A 15,108-nucleotide genomic window follows, 5' to 3' on the forward strand; every position below is an offset into this window, starting at 1 on the left:
ATGCTCTTTATTCAGCTCATGGTAGTGAGGAATGAAAGTTCCCCCAAAATATCTGCTTCATATACATTATTTACACAATGGGCCGCACGTGATTGGCTAATTCCTGGATTCTCCTGTAGGCCAATCAGGTTGCGGATTCACTTCCACCTGGAGCTGGATTGGGTGGCTCCTGCGGACCAATCATACTGCTGCATTGTTCTAGGACCAATCAGACTGCTGCATTCTGAATCCTATTGTTCTAGGACCAATCAGACTGCTGCATTTTGGATCCTATTGTTCTAGGACCAATCAGACTGCTGCATTTGGATCCTATTCAACTCAGTACATAACACTAGGTGTCAGGGACCGTGATGAGGAGGGCTGCACTGAGGAGGAATGGTGGGAGCCACCCCTTCCCCCTGCTCCTGATCAGGATCCTGAATCTTCCCAGGAGCAGGAGGACAGTATAGATTTGAAACAGTGGTTTGCAGAGGGACATAGTTCAGAAGGCAGAAGCTGGGAAATCTGGATGGGGAACAGTTAGGAGAAGAATCACTGGGAGGGAGAGGGTTAACAGATTCATTGTCTCTGGAAAGCATTCCTTTGCTCAGCCCAAGGTCAAGAAGAGCAGATAAGGTGGCAGCAAAGAAAGCACAGTGGTTACAAGCTCGGGTTACAAGACGCAGTAATGACGTGTGTGACTAGGGAGTGAGTGAGTGGAACCCTTAATTGTGGGAGCACCTTCATTCCCAGGAAATGGATTCTCTCGCTGTGATCATTAAAGTTTCTAACTGGTTAGAAGACTCCTTTTCCTTTGTTCTGCTTATCTACTGCCAAAGTGGGGAGGAAGCCAGTTCCCTGAAGCCTGACACTAGGCAATCGAAGATGGGAGACTGGGTTGGGCTTCATCCTTTTCCATTGGCTTCTTGGAGGCATCTTGTTGAACACTTTTTGGAAGCAGGATGCTGAACTTTGGGTCTGGTCCAGGAGGGCTCTTCTGATGTGTAGGAATATATACCGTATTTTTCGCTCTATAGGACGCACTTTTCCCCCTCCAAAAATTAAGGGGAAATGTGTGTGCGTCCTATGGAGCGAATGCAGGCTCCTTGGCTTCAGCGATAGCAACGTGAAGCCTCCGAAGTGCACAGGGAGTGCTCCCTCTGCGCTCCGGACGCTTCGTGTTGCTTTCACTGAAGCCTGGAGAGCGAGAGGCGTCGGTCGCTCTCCAGGCTTCAGGGATAGCCGCCTGAAGCCTTCGGAGTGCAGCGCGAGTTCCTGCTGCACTCTGGAGTCTTCAGATTCCTTTCGCTGAAGCCGGGAGAGCCTGAAGCCGGGAGAGTCCCTGCTCTCCCAAGAATTCAGGGATAGCACAGCGCCCCTTCAGCCAAGCGGGAGGAGAAATGGAAGGGGCTCCATTTCTCCTGCCGCTTCACTGAAGGGGCGCTGAGCAGAGAGGGGGAGAAATTTTTTTTCTTGTTCTCCCCCTCTAAAACAAGGTGCGTCCTATAGGTGTGTCCTATAAAGCGAAAAATACGGTGTGTGTGTGTGTGTGTGTGTGTGTGTGTGTGTGTGTAGCAAAGTATGTCTCCCCACACCCAAAAAACATTTCAGCTCCCTATGAAAGTTGCCTTCAAGATTTCAAATATGCTAATCAAATAGTGGCTATAATATACTCTCTGGTTTGCTTCTTCCCCGTCTCCCTTTCCCCCCTTCTCTTTCAGAGACATTTCTCTGTGTTTGCTGTCCACTTCCCGGGAGCTGATGCTTTAGCAGCTATCTACGGGAAGATAATGAACATGCATTTCCAGCAAGGGGGATTCTGTTACAGCATAGTGAAGTCTGTCGGCACACTTGTCCAAGCTGCCATTTCACTGCACCAGAAGATGACGCAGAATTTTCTACCCACGGCCATCCGATTTCATTATATTTTTAATCTAAGAGATTTGACACGCATATTCCAGGTAATGCAGTTCACTCCTTTCTTTGTTTCCAGTTGGTCGGAGTTTTGTTTTTTTTTTAAAAAAAATAATTTTTATTAAGTACAAATTAGAAAACATACATATTTACAACAAAAGAAAATACATATAACCAAGGGGGGGGGGGAAATGCTATTCACAATAAAGGAGTGAAATGAAAGATAAGATATCAGAAAAAAGAAAAAAAGAACAAAGAAAAAATAAAGAAGTAAAAGAAAAGGATCATGGGTGAAAATTTTTAAAAGTAGATAAGTATTCACTATACATAGCCGTTTCCCATCTATATTTATATTCAATTGTATAATTTCATCTTGTCCTTATCCACCTTAAAAAGTGTTGTTGTTTTTAAAAAGACTTCCACTGTTTGCCTTGCGCGTTTTTAATAATCCGTTCGTCAAATCCTCTGTTCTTCATATTTTCCCTTTGGATTTCCTTAATGTCTCACTTTGTGTTTTTTATATTACGCACAAGGTTATTCTAAACACAACCAGATTTTTATAGTCGAGCCCTGGTTTTGTAAATAATCATTTAAGAACTCCCATTGCTTCATAACCATGATCGGAGTTGTTATATAACCCGCATAGAGTGGACCACAGCCAGCTTAGGTCGTTTTGCCACTTGGGGCAAAAACCCACCGCTGTTCCCTGCCTCCGCCTCCTTGGACGTGCCCCTCTGCTGCCCTGCCTCCCCCCCAGCTACTGCTGCCTCTATAAATGCCCCTTGCCCCTTCCTCTGCTGTGTGCATGGTCTGCCCTGCTGCTATGGGGGGGGGGGTGGCCACCGCAGCAGGTCACACCCACAAAGGAGTAGGCAGCAGTGGGGCACAGAAGTGACGTGACGCACGTAAGGTGGAGGAGGCACAGCCACATAGGAGGCAGAGGCAGTGAGCAGCACACTCCTTGGACCCAGATCTGCCGCCTGAGGCGACTGCCTCGCATTGCCTGGTGAGCGAGGCAGCCCTGCAGTAGTCTTGCAGGAGGAAATGGCTGGTCTGCACAGTAAAAAGCAGGGTCAGTGATGGATCTAAGTTCATAAATAATATTTATTTGCATGGAATTCTAGCCTTAGAAAAGTTTTAGACTGGGGTGGGGGTGGGGGTTGGAAAATAAGGCTATGGACATATCCATAGCTGTTAAAATAAGGGATCAGCAGCCTCACCTGTCCTGGGGACAGTCTACAGGATATCTAACAATCCAGGATAGCAGCAGGAAGCAGCCGGAAACGGTGCTGGAATAAGGGAATTTCCTGCAAAAAAGGGAAGGTTGACAGCTATGCAGTGGCGTAGCGTGGGTTGTCAGCACCCGGGGCAAGGCAAGTAATTTGTGCCCCCTAACCCGTGGATTTGCGCCCCCTAACCCGTGGATTTGCGCCCCCTAACCTGTGGATTTGCCCTAACCCCAGATGTTGCGCCCGGTGCGGCCGGCCCCCCCTGCACCCCCCACGCTACGCCACTGCAGCTATGGACATATCTGTGGCATAGCATGGGGGGGCACAGGGGCAGTTGGAGTGGGCACAAAATTGGTAGGGGACACAAAATTTCAGCACCCAGTACTGCCTCAATACAGCTGCACACTTCTGTCGCTGGGCTCTGTTGAAAACGGCTTCTCCGTGTGTAACAGGATGTGAACTCTCCAAACAACAGAACATCTCTTCTTATCTCTGTGGCTGCAATCTCGTGGGTTATGTGGGTGCCATTGGGCAGTTAAATGCGCATGCGTACTCCATCCGTCTCCCTCCCTCCCATTCACCCCTCCATGTGGCCCCTGGCACTGGCAACCCACGATACGCCACTGGTACACATTAACAGCTTAAAAAACAGTGAGGTCATTTCTGCCTCGCTGGGTTTCAAGTCACATTTGCATGCTGTTGTAGACACCAAAGGGGAGCAAGGATGTCTCAACCAGCTGTGCACCCCCCCCCCCGCAACCCCCAAGTCCTCATGAAGCTGTCATGAACGCATGCGCAGTGACTGTCTCACATGTATATACCTCAGCTTAACTACGAAGTGGATGTGGTTTGAGTTTTCATTGAGAGCCAGTGTGGTGTAGTGGTTAAGAGCGATAGACTCGTAATCTGGGGAACCGGGTTCGCGTCTCTGCTCCTCCACATGCAGCTGCTGGGTGACCTTGGGCCAGTCACACTTCTTTGAGTCTCTCAGCCCCACTCACCTCACAGAGTGTTTGTTGTGGGGGAGGAAGGGAAAGGAGAATGTTAGCCGCTTTGAGACTCCTTCGGGTAGAGATAAAGCGGGATATCAAATCCAAACTACTACTACTACTACTACTACTACTACTACTACTACTCTTCTTCTTCTTCTTCTTCTTCTTCTTCTTCTTCTTCTTCTTCTTCTTCTTCTTCTTCTTCTATTTCGGATTGAAGCCAGTTTGAGGGGAAATACATGAAACAGTATTACTTCTCAAGAAACGATGGGATAGCTCTGCATCATGGGTGATGTGTGTACCCATATTTAAAAGCCAGCGGTGGGGGCACATTGGAGCCAGAGGAAATAGGTAATGTGCACACAGCCATAGTCTGAGAACGGAATGCTGTAAATAGAGTGAGGCCGTTCTCGAGGCAAAGTATAAAAGCATGATTTTCACTCAAATGTAAATTATAGATAGTAAGGGTGGGAGGAAAAGGAATTGATGTTCACAAGGCAACCATAGTGCCTCATTATAAACAACACGTTGCTTTTAGCTGCAAGCCATTAATTGCCTATCAAATATATGCACATATTGTGAATAGCAAAGCCACACGTTTTTGTGTGTGCCAGAGGAGTACAGCTTATAGAATGGCATATTTAGGTATTAGTCATAAACTGAGGCTCAAGAAAGATAATGTGCAAATAAACACTTCAAACTGTTTTGTAGGGTATGCTTTTCGCAACCCCGGACTGTGTGCGGTCTCCTATTGACTTGGTCCAGTTATGGTTTCATGAATCTTCCCGAGTCTACTCAGATAAACTTATGGAGGAAAATGATATTGAACATTATAACAAAGTGCTTATTGATACAGCCAAAAGGCATTTTGAGGTATGTCTTGAGTGTGACTTTGAGCATGAAACATTCCTATCTGAGGCGTGTTTTTCATCTATGGAATAATCATTAATGAAATGCATTGATTGCGGTTAGAAAAGCAGGTTGGACAGATCTAATTGATTCTGCTGAAGATTGTGAATTTCCTCAGTAACCATCTGCTTTAATGGTCATTATTGGAATGAAGACAGGGGAAAATAGCGCAATTGTGAGCCTATGTCAGTGTTACATTCAATAAGATGGCGATCAGGTGTTTTCAGCCTAGATTTTTGCAGTTGAGAGTGATCTGTCTGCTGAATATGATTCTGAGTGTATACATTGGAAAGGGAACTGATTGTGTGACACATGCTTGATTGTGTGACACATGAAGGACTCTGTCATGACAGCTTAAAAATGTATAGCATCAACTGACCATTGGTTTTTAGTTGAAGATTTGGGATCCAAAACTGGGGCTCACCATGGGCATAACCGGCATACACATGCATGGTGGCGTTAAAAGCGGATCCCAAGTCTGGGACTAAAAACTTGATCGCAGAACACAGATGCCTTGTCACATGCCCACAACGTAAGTTTATAGCCACCCCTTTCACTACATCCCTGTCAATAAGTTGCTGAAACATTTCTAAAACAGTCCTGTTCAGGGAAGTTTTTAATGTGTGACATTTTAATGTATTTTTAATCTTTGTTGGAAGCTGCCCAGAGTGGCTGAGGAGACTCGGCCAGATGGGCGGGGTACAAATAATAAATTATTATTATTATTATTATTATTATTATTATTATTATTATTATTAAAAATATATGAGAACTGCTTGAGGCTAAGGTACCATGTTTGCTGTCAAGCTGCCTTGAACTTCTAGGGAGGTGCAATAGAAGTAAGCGTTTCAAGTAAATTGCTGGCATCCATCTGTCTTGAGAGACAATGGAGGAGTGCACCTTCGAGGGTGAAGTCAAACTGTTGGAAGTTTGCAGCACTTTGCTGTTGCTGTAGAGACCGATATGGGAGCGACATGTTTTGTTGCAGCCGGGGCAGATGAAGGCGTCGGGTTGTGCTGCTGCAGACACACTATGGCGTTTCTTCCCCCTGTGCTCCTCCCAGAGGTCATTCCTCCTCCGCTCACTGCTATGGATACATGACCTGTCTGCTTGTCTCCAGGCACTGCGGTCATCTGCAAGTGATTCCCACGGAGCAGGGTTGATGTTGCCAGTGGTCATGCAGCTTGAACCTGGACATCTAGCCATTCTCCAGGCATGAACAAGTCAACGTAGATGTCACTGAGACAGGATTGTGAACATGTTGGGAATGTGGGCTTGGGAGAGCACATCTTTGTTGGAGACTCTGTACTGCCATGTGGTACTTCAATAACTTAGGGGATGTGCGTGGCGCTGTGGTCTAAACCACTGAGCCTCTTGGGCTTGTCAATCAAAAGGACATCCATTCATATCCCCGCAACAGGGTGAGCTCCCATTGCTCTGTCCCAGCTGCTGCCAACCTAGCAGTTCGAAAGCACACCAGTGCAAACAGATAAATAGGTACCACTGTGATGAGAAGGTAAACGGCATTTCTGTGTGCTCTTTTTTTCTGTCACAGTGTTCCGTTGCGCCAGAAGCAGTTTAGTCATGCTGGCCACATGACCTGGAAAGCTGTCTGCGGACAAACGCCGGCTCCCTTGACATGAAAGTGAGATGAGCGCTGCAACCCCTGAGTCGCCTTTGACTGGACTTAACTGTCCAGGGGTCCTTTACCTTTTTTTCCTTCAATAACTGTGCTCTGGTGCTCACTTTCAGGTCAATACGAGGCTGGTTTCACATTTTCATACAAAACAGGAAAAGGAAAAGAATGCCAGTTTTCGTTTTCATGTTCTCAGTCTGAGCTGGATTGTGACCTTTTAGTTTTCTGGAATGGACATTTATCTGCTCTTGGGCTGTGGTATCTGGTGACTCAGACTACAGTCCTGTGTGCATTTACTTTGAAGCAAGTCCTATTGAGCACATTGGGATGTTTCTGAGTAAGTGTGCAAAGGCTCTGGCTACAAGTCAAGTATTTTGCATTGTCTTGCCAGAGAGATTTGAGAGTGGCCGTAGCTCTATGGTGGAGCTTTTGCTTTGCCTACAGACAGTTCCATGTTGGACCGCCAGCATCTCCTGGAGAAACTGGGAGTGTCCCCAAGTCTTGGAACCCTGGAGAGCCACTTCTAGGCTGGGTAGACAATACTGAGCTTAGGAGAACCAATGGTATATAGCAGCTTCCTATGTTCCTAAATTTTAATTCAGCCTCTCTGGCTATAATTTCAGCATCCTCTATTTGATATCAAGTTAAAATTAGGAGAACCAATATAGCGAAAGGGTTAACGTGCAGGATGAACGCTTGTTTCTATCTCTGTGTTGTTGCCACCAGGGTGTTGATGAGCACATATTTATCTATAAGCCACTAATTTACTGCCACTTTGCCCATGGTGTTGGAGAACCTCGTTACTTTCCAGTATCTGATTGGAAGAAGCTGACCAGAATTTTAACAGAGGCGTTAGAGCACTACAACGAACTGCATGCAGCAATGAACCTTGTTCTCTTTGAGGATGCCATACAGCACGTGTAAGTTATTCGAGTCTTGGCGTGTGTGTGAGAGGTGCCGCTTCGATGCAAACAATACACTGGAGTATTTACAAAGTATTTGAAAATGCCCTCCTGGAAAGTTTTAGAAAAGGGCCAGGGGTGCTTGTAAAGTGGCCGGGTCTAAGCAAGACTTTTACCACAGGCTTACTATAGAAATGCATCTGCAATTTTTTTTAAAGGTCTCAAGGAGCCAGGATCTATTGTAACCCATTGGCTGTTGCTCAGTGTGTGACCAACAGGTACCCTGCTGCTGAAGTCAAATCCACAGTAAAGCTCAGGGGCAGATAGAGACATGACCTGCAAGGATATTTTAAGATTCGGTTGATAGAATATTACATAGCTTTCAAATATTTTACAATTCCAGGTGTGTGTCATGAAAGAATCCCCTGATGCTTTAAAATTATTCTAGAGATCCCTGGGTGAAATGAAAAACGTCAGTTCCCCTTTCTCGGGTCCTATGGCATTTCTTTCTAGCAGCTTGCTAATTTCAGTGAAGATATCAATGTATAATAAGGACTGGGAGGAAATAATTATGAGGTACATTTCAATGTTCTAAATTTCCCTACTTACATCTTCATTCTGTCACACTCTCATCCTACTCCATATGCTGTTCGTACGGTAGCTTTGAATGGTGGGGTTTTTAAACAGTGGAATATGAATCCATAAAAGGTATCATTCATATATATGTATGTGTGTCTACACTGTATTGTATCTGTTTTGAAGACTGGCACTACATTCATCTATATTGTGGCCCAGTTTGACGATGCCTCATCAGCGCGGCAATGATGGAATCGTTTCCCAAAGAGTTTCTGAAAGGCTCTTCCACCAGGATCTGCAACAGAAAGCAAATTAATTTTCCCCTCTTGTTTTGTTTTTTTGTTAATCAAGAAAAACGCACTTAATTACTCTGGCAGGAAGTCATGCATGTAGGGGCTGAGCTCAGCCTGAGGCCAGATGTCAGCGAGTCTGAGGTAGGATGAGTTCTTGAGAAAGCTTCAGTCCCAGCAGAGATTGATCTAATCAATAAAAGAAAAAAACTTACTCTACTCACAGTCCTTGTTTAAGAAACCTCAAACCACATGGCTATTAAACCCAGCACTAACAAAGTTTTGTCATCATCTTGCCATGCTGCATGCTGATGGTGAAGTGGTAAAAAAAGAGTTTGTTTGATAAAGGCTTCGATCCAGAGAACCTTGTCTACTTGAGCAGCTGTGTAATGTGTATGGCTAGCTAAAATAATTGATCTACAACTGCTCAACCAACACTTCCAACAACATCAAGCAAATGGTAACCTCGGAAGTTTAACGGAATCCATTCCGGAAGTCCATTCAACTTCCAAAACGTTCGGAAACCAAAGTGTGGCTTCTTATTGGCTACAGGAAGCTCCAGAAGCCACGGCAGATGTTCAGGTTCCAAAGAATGTTCGCAAACTGGATCACTCACTTCCATGTTTGTGGCGTTTGGGAGCCAAAATGTCTGAGTACCAAGGCGTTTGGGATCCAAGGTACGACTGTAGTGGCCAGCATCTTTTGTGTGTTAGAGAGAAGAAAGGCAGTGGTGCTGCCTGTTTTGAGGGAGCCTAAATCATAGAATCATAGCTATTTCAAAAAGCTTGTCTATAATATAGCTTCTAATTCAGAATCGGGTTCATTCTTCAGCCTCCTTTGTTGTTGTTTAGTCATTTAGTCGTGTCCGACTCTTCGTGACCCCATGGACCAGAGCACGCCAGGCACTCCTGTCTTCCACTGCCTCCCGCAGTTTGGTCAAACTCATGCTGGTAGCTTTGAGAACACTGTCCAACCATCTCGTCCTCTGTTGTCCCCTTCTCCTTGTGCCCTCAATCTTTTGCAACATCAGGGTCTTTTCCAGGGAGTCTTCCCTTCTCATGAGGTGGCCAAAGTATTGGAGCCTCAGCTTCAGGATCTGTCCTTCCAGTGAGCACTCAGGGCTGATTTCCTTCAGAATGGATACGTTTGATCTTCTTGCAGTCCATGGGACTCTCAAGAGTCTCCTCCAGTACCATAATTCAAAAGCATCAATTCTTCGGCGACCAGCCTTCTTTATGGTCCAGCTCTCACTTCCATACATCACTACTGGGAAAACCATAGCTTTAACTATACGGGCCTTTGTTGCTCAGCTCCTTTAGTTATCAACTTTCATTTTTTTAAAAAGGCAAGTTTCCAATTCTCGTGATCATAGAATCTTAGAGTTGGAAGAGACCTTCCCCAGGGGTCATCTAGTCCAACCCCCTGCAATGCAGGAATCTCAGCTAAAGCATCCATGACAGATGGCCATCCGACCTCTGCTTAAAAATTTCCATGGAAGGAGAGTCCACAACCACCTGAGGGAGATTGCTCCACTGTTGAACAACTGTTATCGTCAGAAAGTTTTTATTGACGAACAAGGTGCCCTCTTAAGAAATCCACCCCCATCTACTCTGATCTTCTTCCTCCTTGCCCTTGAAAAACAAAACAAAACAAAACAAAACACCTTGATTGTTATTGATGTGAGTGGGTTATTTTATTTACATTTGCCATTGGTGACAGCAGCCACACACCCTTCCCTCTGTCCCCTCTTGGCTGGGTGGCAGGCAACCTGGATGCAATGGATTGGGGCCATTTTGCCCCACAGGGATCTGCTGTGCTTCTGGGAAGGGGAAAAACAAATACATTTTTGCTACACAATTTTATATGCGTTTTACCCTAAAATACAAAATTTTCTATGTATTTTATACTAAAATACACATTTTTTTAATGAGCGGAGAACTGTACTGCAGATTTGGAAATGTTTGAAAAACCAAAAAGAACTGCTTTCTGATCTGCGTGTTTGTCAAGGAAGTGAACGTCAGGTGCTTAAAAATTCAGACCAGGTGAAATTCTCAAGCATCCTATAGCCTTAATGACTTGGTGGTGTTGCCACAAGATTTTCTCATTATGACCCATGTGGATGTGTGCCAGAATCACAGCTCATCATATAGTCTAGAAAACATTTGAAGACACTTCCAAGTGGCAAATGTAGCAGAAGTTTCCAAGATCAGTTTACAGTGCCCTGGGACATAAATGTGTGATCACTGGTCTATTTAACTATTTCTTAAATAGTTGAGCAAACTGTCCCACACTCTGACTACAGCAGTAACAACAGAAACAGTGACTGTATATTAGATGTTAGCAACACCTTTTATTCAGAGTTACTGTTACGTTTTCTTACATAGCACTATCTCAAATGTACCGCCATTCGGTTGTAAACTGCGTTTACAATTTACCTTTGAAGGAGAGGAGTATTACACAAGCTTTAACTGTTAAGTTCAAAGTTGCAGGAAATTCAAACTTAAATAAGTTCTTAAGTTCAAGTCCCCCTCCCAAGTACATGGTTATTAAAAAGGTTGATCGTAGGGCTATCAACTTTTAAATAATTTAATAGGGAGATTAATTAGTGAACACATTAATAGCAGCTTAGTTATTTCCCCCTATTAATTGATGGAGGGTCATTGAAGGGCAAATTTATTTGCAGACTGCACAGATGCTTAGGTTTTCTTCTCCTTATGCCACATATAGTGATCTTTCTATCCTACAATTTGAAATAAAAGCTCTGCAATATTGGAAATTAAGAGAAATGCCCTTCCTTCAGTACCTGTGAGAAAACACCTTTATTGATTTCTAAATATATTTTAGAAATATAACCTCAGTCATTACGGACTAAATAACTTTGGGAGGTTGGTAGGATTGTGGCATAATTATGCATGCTTAATTGAAAGTAAAGCCTGGTGTATAATCCTAATTTAGGCTGTAATCTTAATCCCACTCTAGGCTGTAATCCTAATCCTGTTTACCTGGGAGAGAACCCCCATTGAGTTCAGTAGGACTTACTTGTGGGTAGAAATGGTTAGGATTGCACTGTTAGTTTACAACCATAAATATATTGGATAGAAAGCTGGTTGTCTTTAAAAGATCAGTCTTTGCAAATCTGTTCCTGCCCTGTAGCTGCCGCATCAACCGCATTCTTGAAGCTCCCTATGGGAATGCACTTTTGATTGGAGTCGGAGGAAGTGGAAAGCAAAGTCTGTGCCGCTTGGCTGCTTTTCTCAGCTCACTGGAAGTCTTCCAAATCACCCTACGCAAAAGCTACGGGATCCATGATCTCAGGGTAGGTCTCATAGTGCACTTGTAAGATTCTGCATTCAGATACAGTCGCACCTCGGAAGTTGAGCGCCTTGCGAGTCGAACGTTTTGGCTCCCAAACCCGGCAAACCCGGAAGTGAGTGTTCTGGTTTGCGAACCGCGCCTTGGTTTCCAAACATTTTGGAAGTCGAACAAACTTCCGGAACAGATTCTGTTCTACTCCTGAGGTATGACTGTATCAAAGAATCATAGAGTTGGAAGGGACCCCACTGCAATACAGTGGTACCTCGGGTTACATATGCTTCAGGTTACAGACGCTTCAGGTTACAGACTCCGTTAACCCAGAAATAGTACCTCGGGTTAAGAACTTTTCTTCAGAATGAGAACAGAAATCGTGCTCTGGCGGCGCAGCAGCAGTGGGAGGCCCCATTAGCTAAAGTGGTGCTTCAGGTTAAGAACAGTTTCAGGTTAAGAACGGACCTCCAGAACGAATTAAGTACGTAACCAGAGGTACCACTGTACAGGAATCTCATCTGAAGCATCCATGACAGGTGGCCATCCGACCTCTGCTTAAAAACGTCCAAGGAAGGAGAGTCCTCAACCTCCTGAGGGAGACCATTCCCCCAAGATCCTTTTCACTTGTTCTGCTAGTAAGCCATATGCCCCGCCCTCCCCATCTTATATTGGTGCAGCTGGTTATTCCTGCCTAAGTGCAGAACCTTGCATTTGTCCCTGTTGAAATTCATGTTGTACGATTTGGCCCAGTTCTCCAATCTGTTGACGTCATTTTGAATTCCGACTGTGACATGTCTTTTGAGTTTCATACATACGGTAATCTCCTGGCAATGGTAAAGCCTTGTCAGAGCATACATTCTGGTATTGCATAGAAGTTAAGAGCATGAGATGTGAGCGGGCGAAGCAACCGCAATTTCAACCTTAGATGAACCATGCCGAATTTGCTTGGAGAAGACATTATTGCACCCTTGCAAAAAGGGTGAACTTACTTACCATAATTCACACTATCCAAAACAAAATGTGAACCAAAGCACAGCTATCCTTCAAAAGTTGCACTTCTCCAAATTTTGCAGTGCAATTTCCCAGGCAAATACTGTGCACAAAACTGCATATACAAGATCAAAGTATGCATATAAATGCATATATTAGTAAGTGCAGTATATATTTACACACATAACACATTACATTAGGGGAATTGCTTTGTAAAACGAGTGTTTGTTAGTCAAAACTGTATATAAAAATGCGTCTATTCAGAGAAATCTAAACTAAATTGCTTCAAGCCTTCACAGCTGAAGTGGATTAAAATTCTCTGGCGCAACAAATCCACTTTCAAAAAGGAACAAGGCAGATTGAAAAGTGGGATTGACAAATGATTTAACAGGAAGCCGTGTAAACACATTGCAAGCAAATCAGGATTAATGTGAATTGTAAAGCCATCCATAGACAAATCGGAATGAATGCCTTATAAAAGCAGGATATAATCTAACTACTGTGTAACGTTTGTGCAAGCAAATCAGGATTAATGCTGAATAAACAGGGGGAGCCCTACCTGGAAATGGTTAGCTACCAGGGCTTGCCTTTGTCGGGGGAGCAGGGAAATAGTGCTAACAATGGACCACAGTGTTTTTGAAACAGCTGGCAATCGATTTATCTTCCTAGGGAGTACATATAGGTGGCATACCTCCACCTTCTCACCCAACTGCATTGATGTCATCTACATCTGTCAGTGCAAGAAACAAAAGCAGGTTTGGAGACTGCAAGAGACAGAAACTGCAGTTGGAGATGGGTGGAGGAAGAGTGAGCAAGCCTGAGCTCTGGAAGACACATTATGATCTCTTGTCTGGGAATCTGATGACCAACAGAGGATTTGCTGCTTTCAGGAGTGCTGTGCCGTTTTAATTCATCTCTGCTCAATTTGTTTATTTGTAACATTTAAAAGGGACACGGGTGGTACTGTGGTTTAAACCACAGAGCCTAGGACTTGCCGATCAGAAGGTCGGCGGTTCAAATCCCCGCAACGGGGTGAGCTCCCGTTGCTCGGTCCCTGCTCCTGCCAACCTAGCAGTTCGAAAGCACGTCAAAGTGCAAGTAGATAAATAGGTACCGCTCCGGCGGGAATGTAAACGGCGTTTCCGTGTGCTGCTCTGGTTCGCCAGAAGTGGCTTAGTCATGCTGGCCACATGACCCGGAAAAACTGTCTGCGGACAAACGGCTCTCTCGGCCAGTTAAGCGAGATGAGCGCCGCAACCCCGGAGTCAGCCACGACTGGACCTAATGGTCAGGGGTCCCTTTACCTTTTTAACGTTTAAAAACACCTCAAGTTTTCAGTAATCTCTCCTTCCGAAGGGAACTTAAACCAGGTAAACACACTGCCCTTGAGGCTTCTGACTACCGTCCAAGAATGGACAGTCGCTGCTTTCCCCGGTGGGCATTGGTTGTGGACCTTTGCTCCTCATCTCCTTCCCTGACACCCAAATGCACATGATCGCCAACTGATGGGGAATACCCCCCAGCCATCACAGCCATGGGCATAAGTTCCCATCCAACAAAACCAGGGTCAAATTGGCCAATCAGAGGCCCACATCGGGGGAGTTTCTTGATGGGTGGCTGGCCTCTCTAGCCACTCTGGGAGGCTCCCAACAGAATATTAAAAACACAATAAAACATCAAACATTAAAAGCTTCCCTAAACAGGGCTGCTTTCAGATGTCTTCTAAAAGTTTGGTAGTTATTTTTCTCTTTGACATCTGGTGGGAGGGCGTTCCACAGGGCGGGCGCCACTACCGGGAAGGCCCTCTGCCTGGTTCCCTGTAACTTGGCTTCTCGCCGTGAGGGAACCACCAGAAGGCCCTCAGAGCTGGACCTCTTGAGTCCGCTTGAACGATGTGGGTGGAGACTCTCCTTCAGGTAAAGACAGCACATAAGAACATGAACCTTAACAGACCAGGGGAAGCACTTAGGTTGCTCTATTGTAAAAATATGTAATTTCCTCTTCAGGTAATTTGAATTTTAAAAGTTGGGTCTTTAAGCTTCCCCTTTCATGAGGTTGCTTTGCTTGACAATATTGTTCAGTATGCATATTTCCGTAATGATCTAAACCTCCCTTTCTTCTACAGAGTGATATTGCGACACTTTACTTTAAAGTTGGCGTGAAGAACATCGGCACCGTGTTTCTTCACGCAGATGCTCAGATCCCTGATGAGCGTTTTCTCGTATTAATTAACGACATGCTGGCATCAGGTAAGCAAAAACTCATAAATGCGAAAAAAAAGAGAGAGACTGTTTCTTTTGTACTTTATTTAAATAACATCTTTTAAAGAGACCATTGAAGTCTTCGTGGAGGGGTATTTTTTTTTTAAGAAACAGAAAAACCCTT

General features: G+C 44.7%; 1 protein-coding gene across 1 annotated transcript in view; it reads left to right on the forward strand.

Moving 5' to 3' along the window:
• LOC114584578 (dynein beta chain, ciliary-like) overlaps positions 1-15,108 on the forward strand; it is a 253,572-nt gene that overhangs the window by 132,428 nt on the left and 106,036 nt on the right. The window contains exons 50-54 of the mRNA XM_028706567.2: positions 1,701-1,940; positions 4,826-4,987; positions 7,386-7,579; positions 11,581-11,743; positions 14,849-14,972. Coding sequence (XP_028562400.2) covers positions 1,701-1,940; positions 4,826-4,987; positions 7,386-7,579; positions 11,581-11,743; positions 14,849-14,972 — 883 coding nt within the window. The remainder of the gene's footprint in view (positions 1-1,700; positions 1,941-4,825; positions 4,988-7,385; positions 7,580-11,580; positions 11,744-14,848; positions 14,973-15,108) is intronic.

The sequence above is a fragment of the Podarcis muralis genome, chromosome 1 (genome assembly GCF_964188315.1).
Source record: "Podarcis muralis chromosome 1, rPodMur119.hap1.1, whole genome shotgun sequence".
Classification (NCBI taxonomy): domain Eukaryota; kingdom Metazoa; phylum Chordata; class Lepidosauria; order Squamata; family Lacertidae; genus Podarcis; species Podarcis muralis.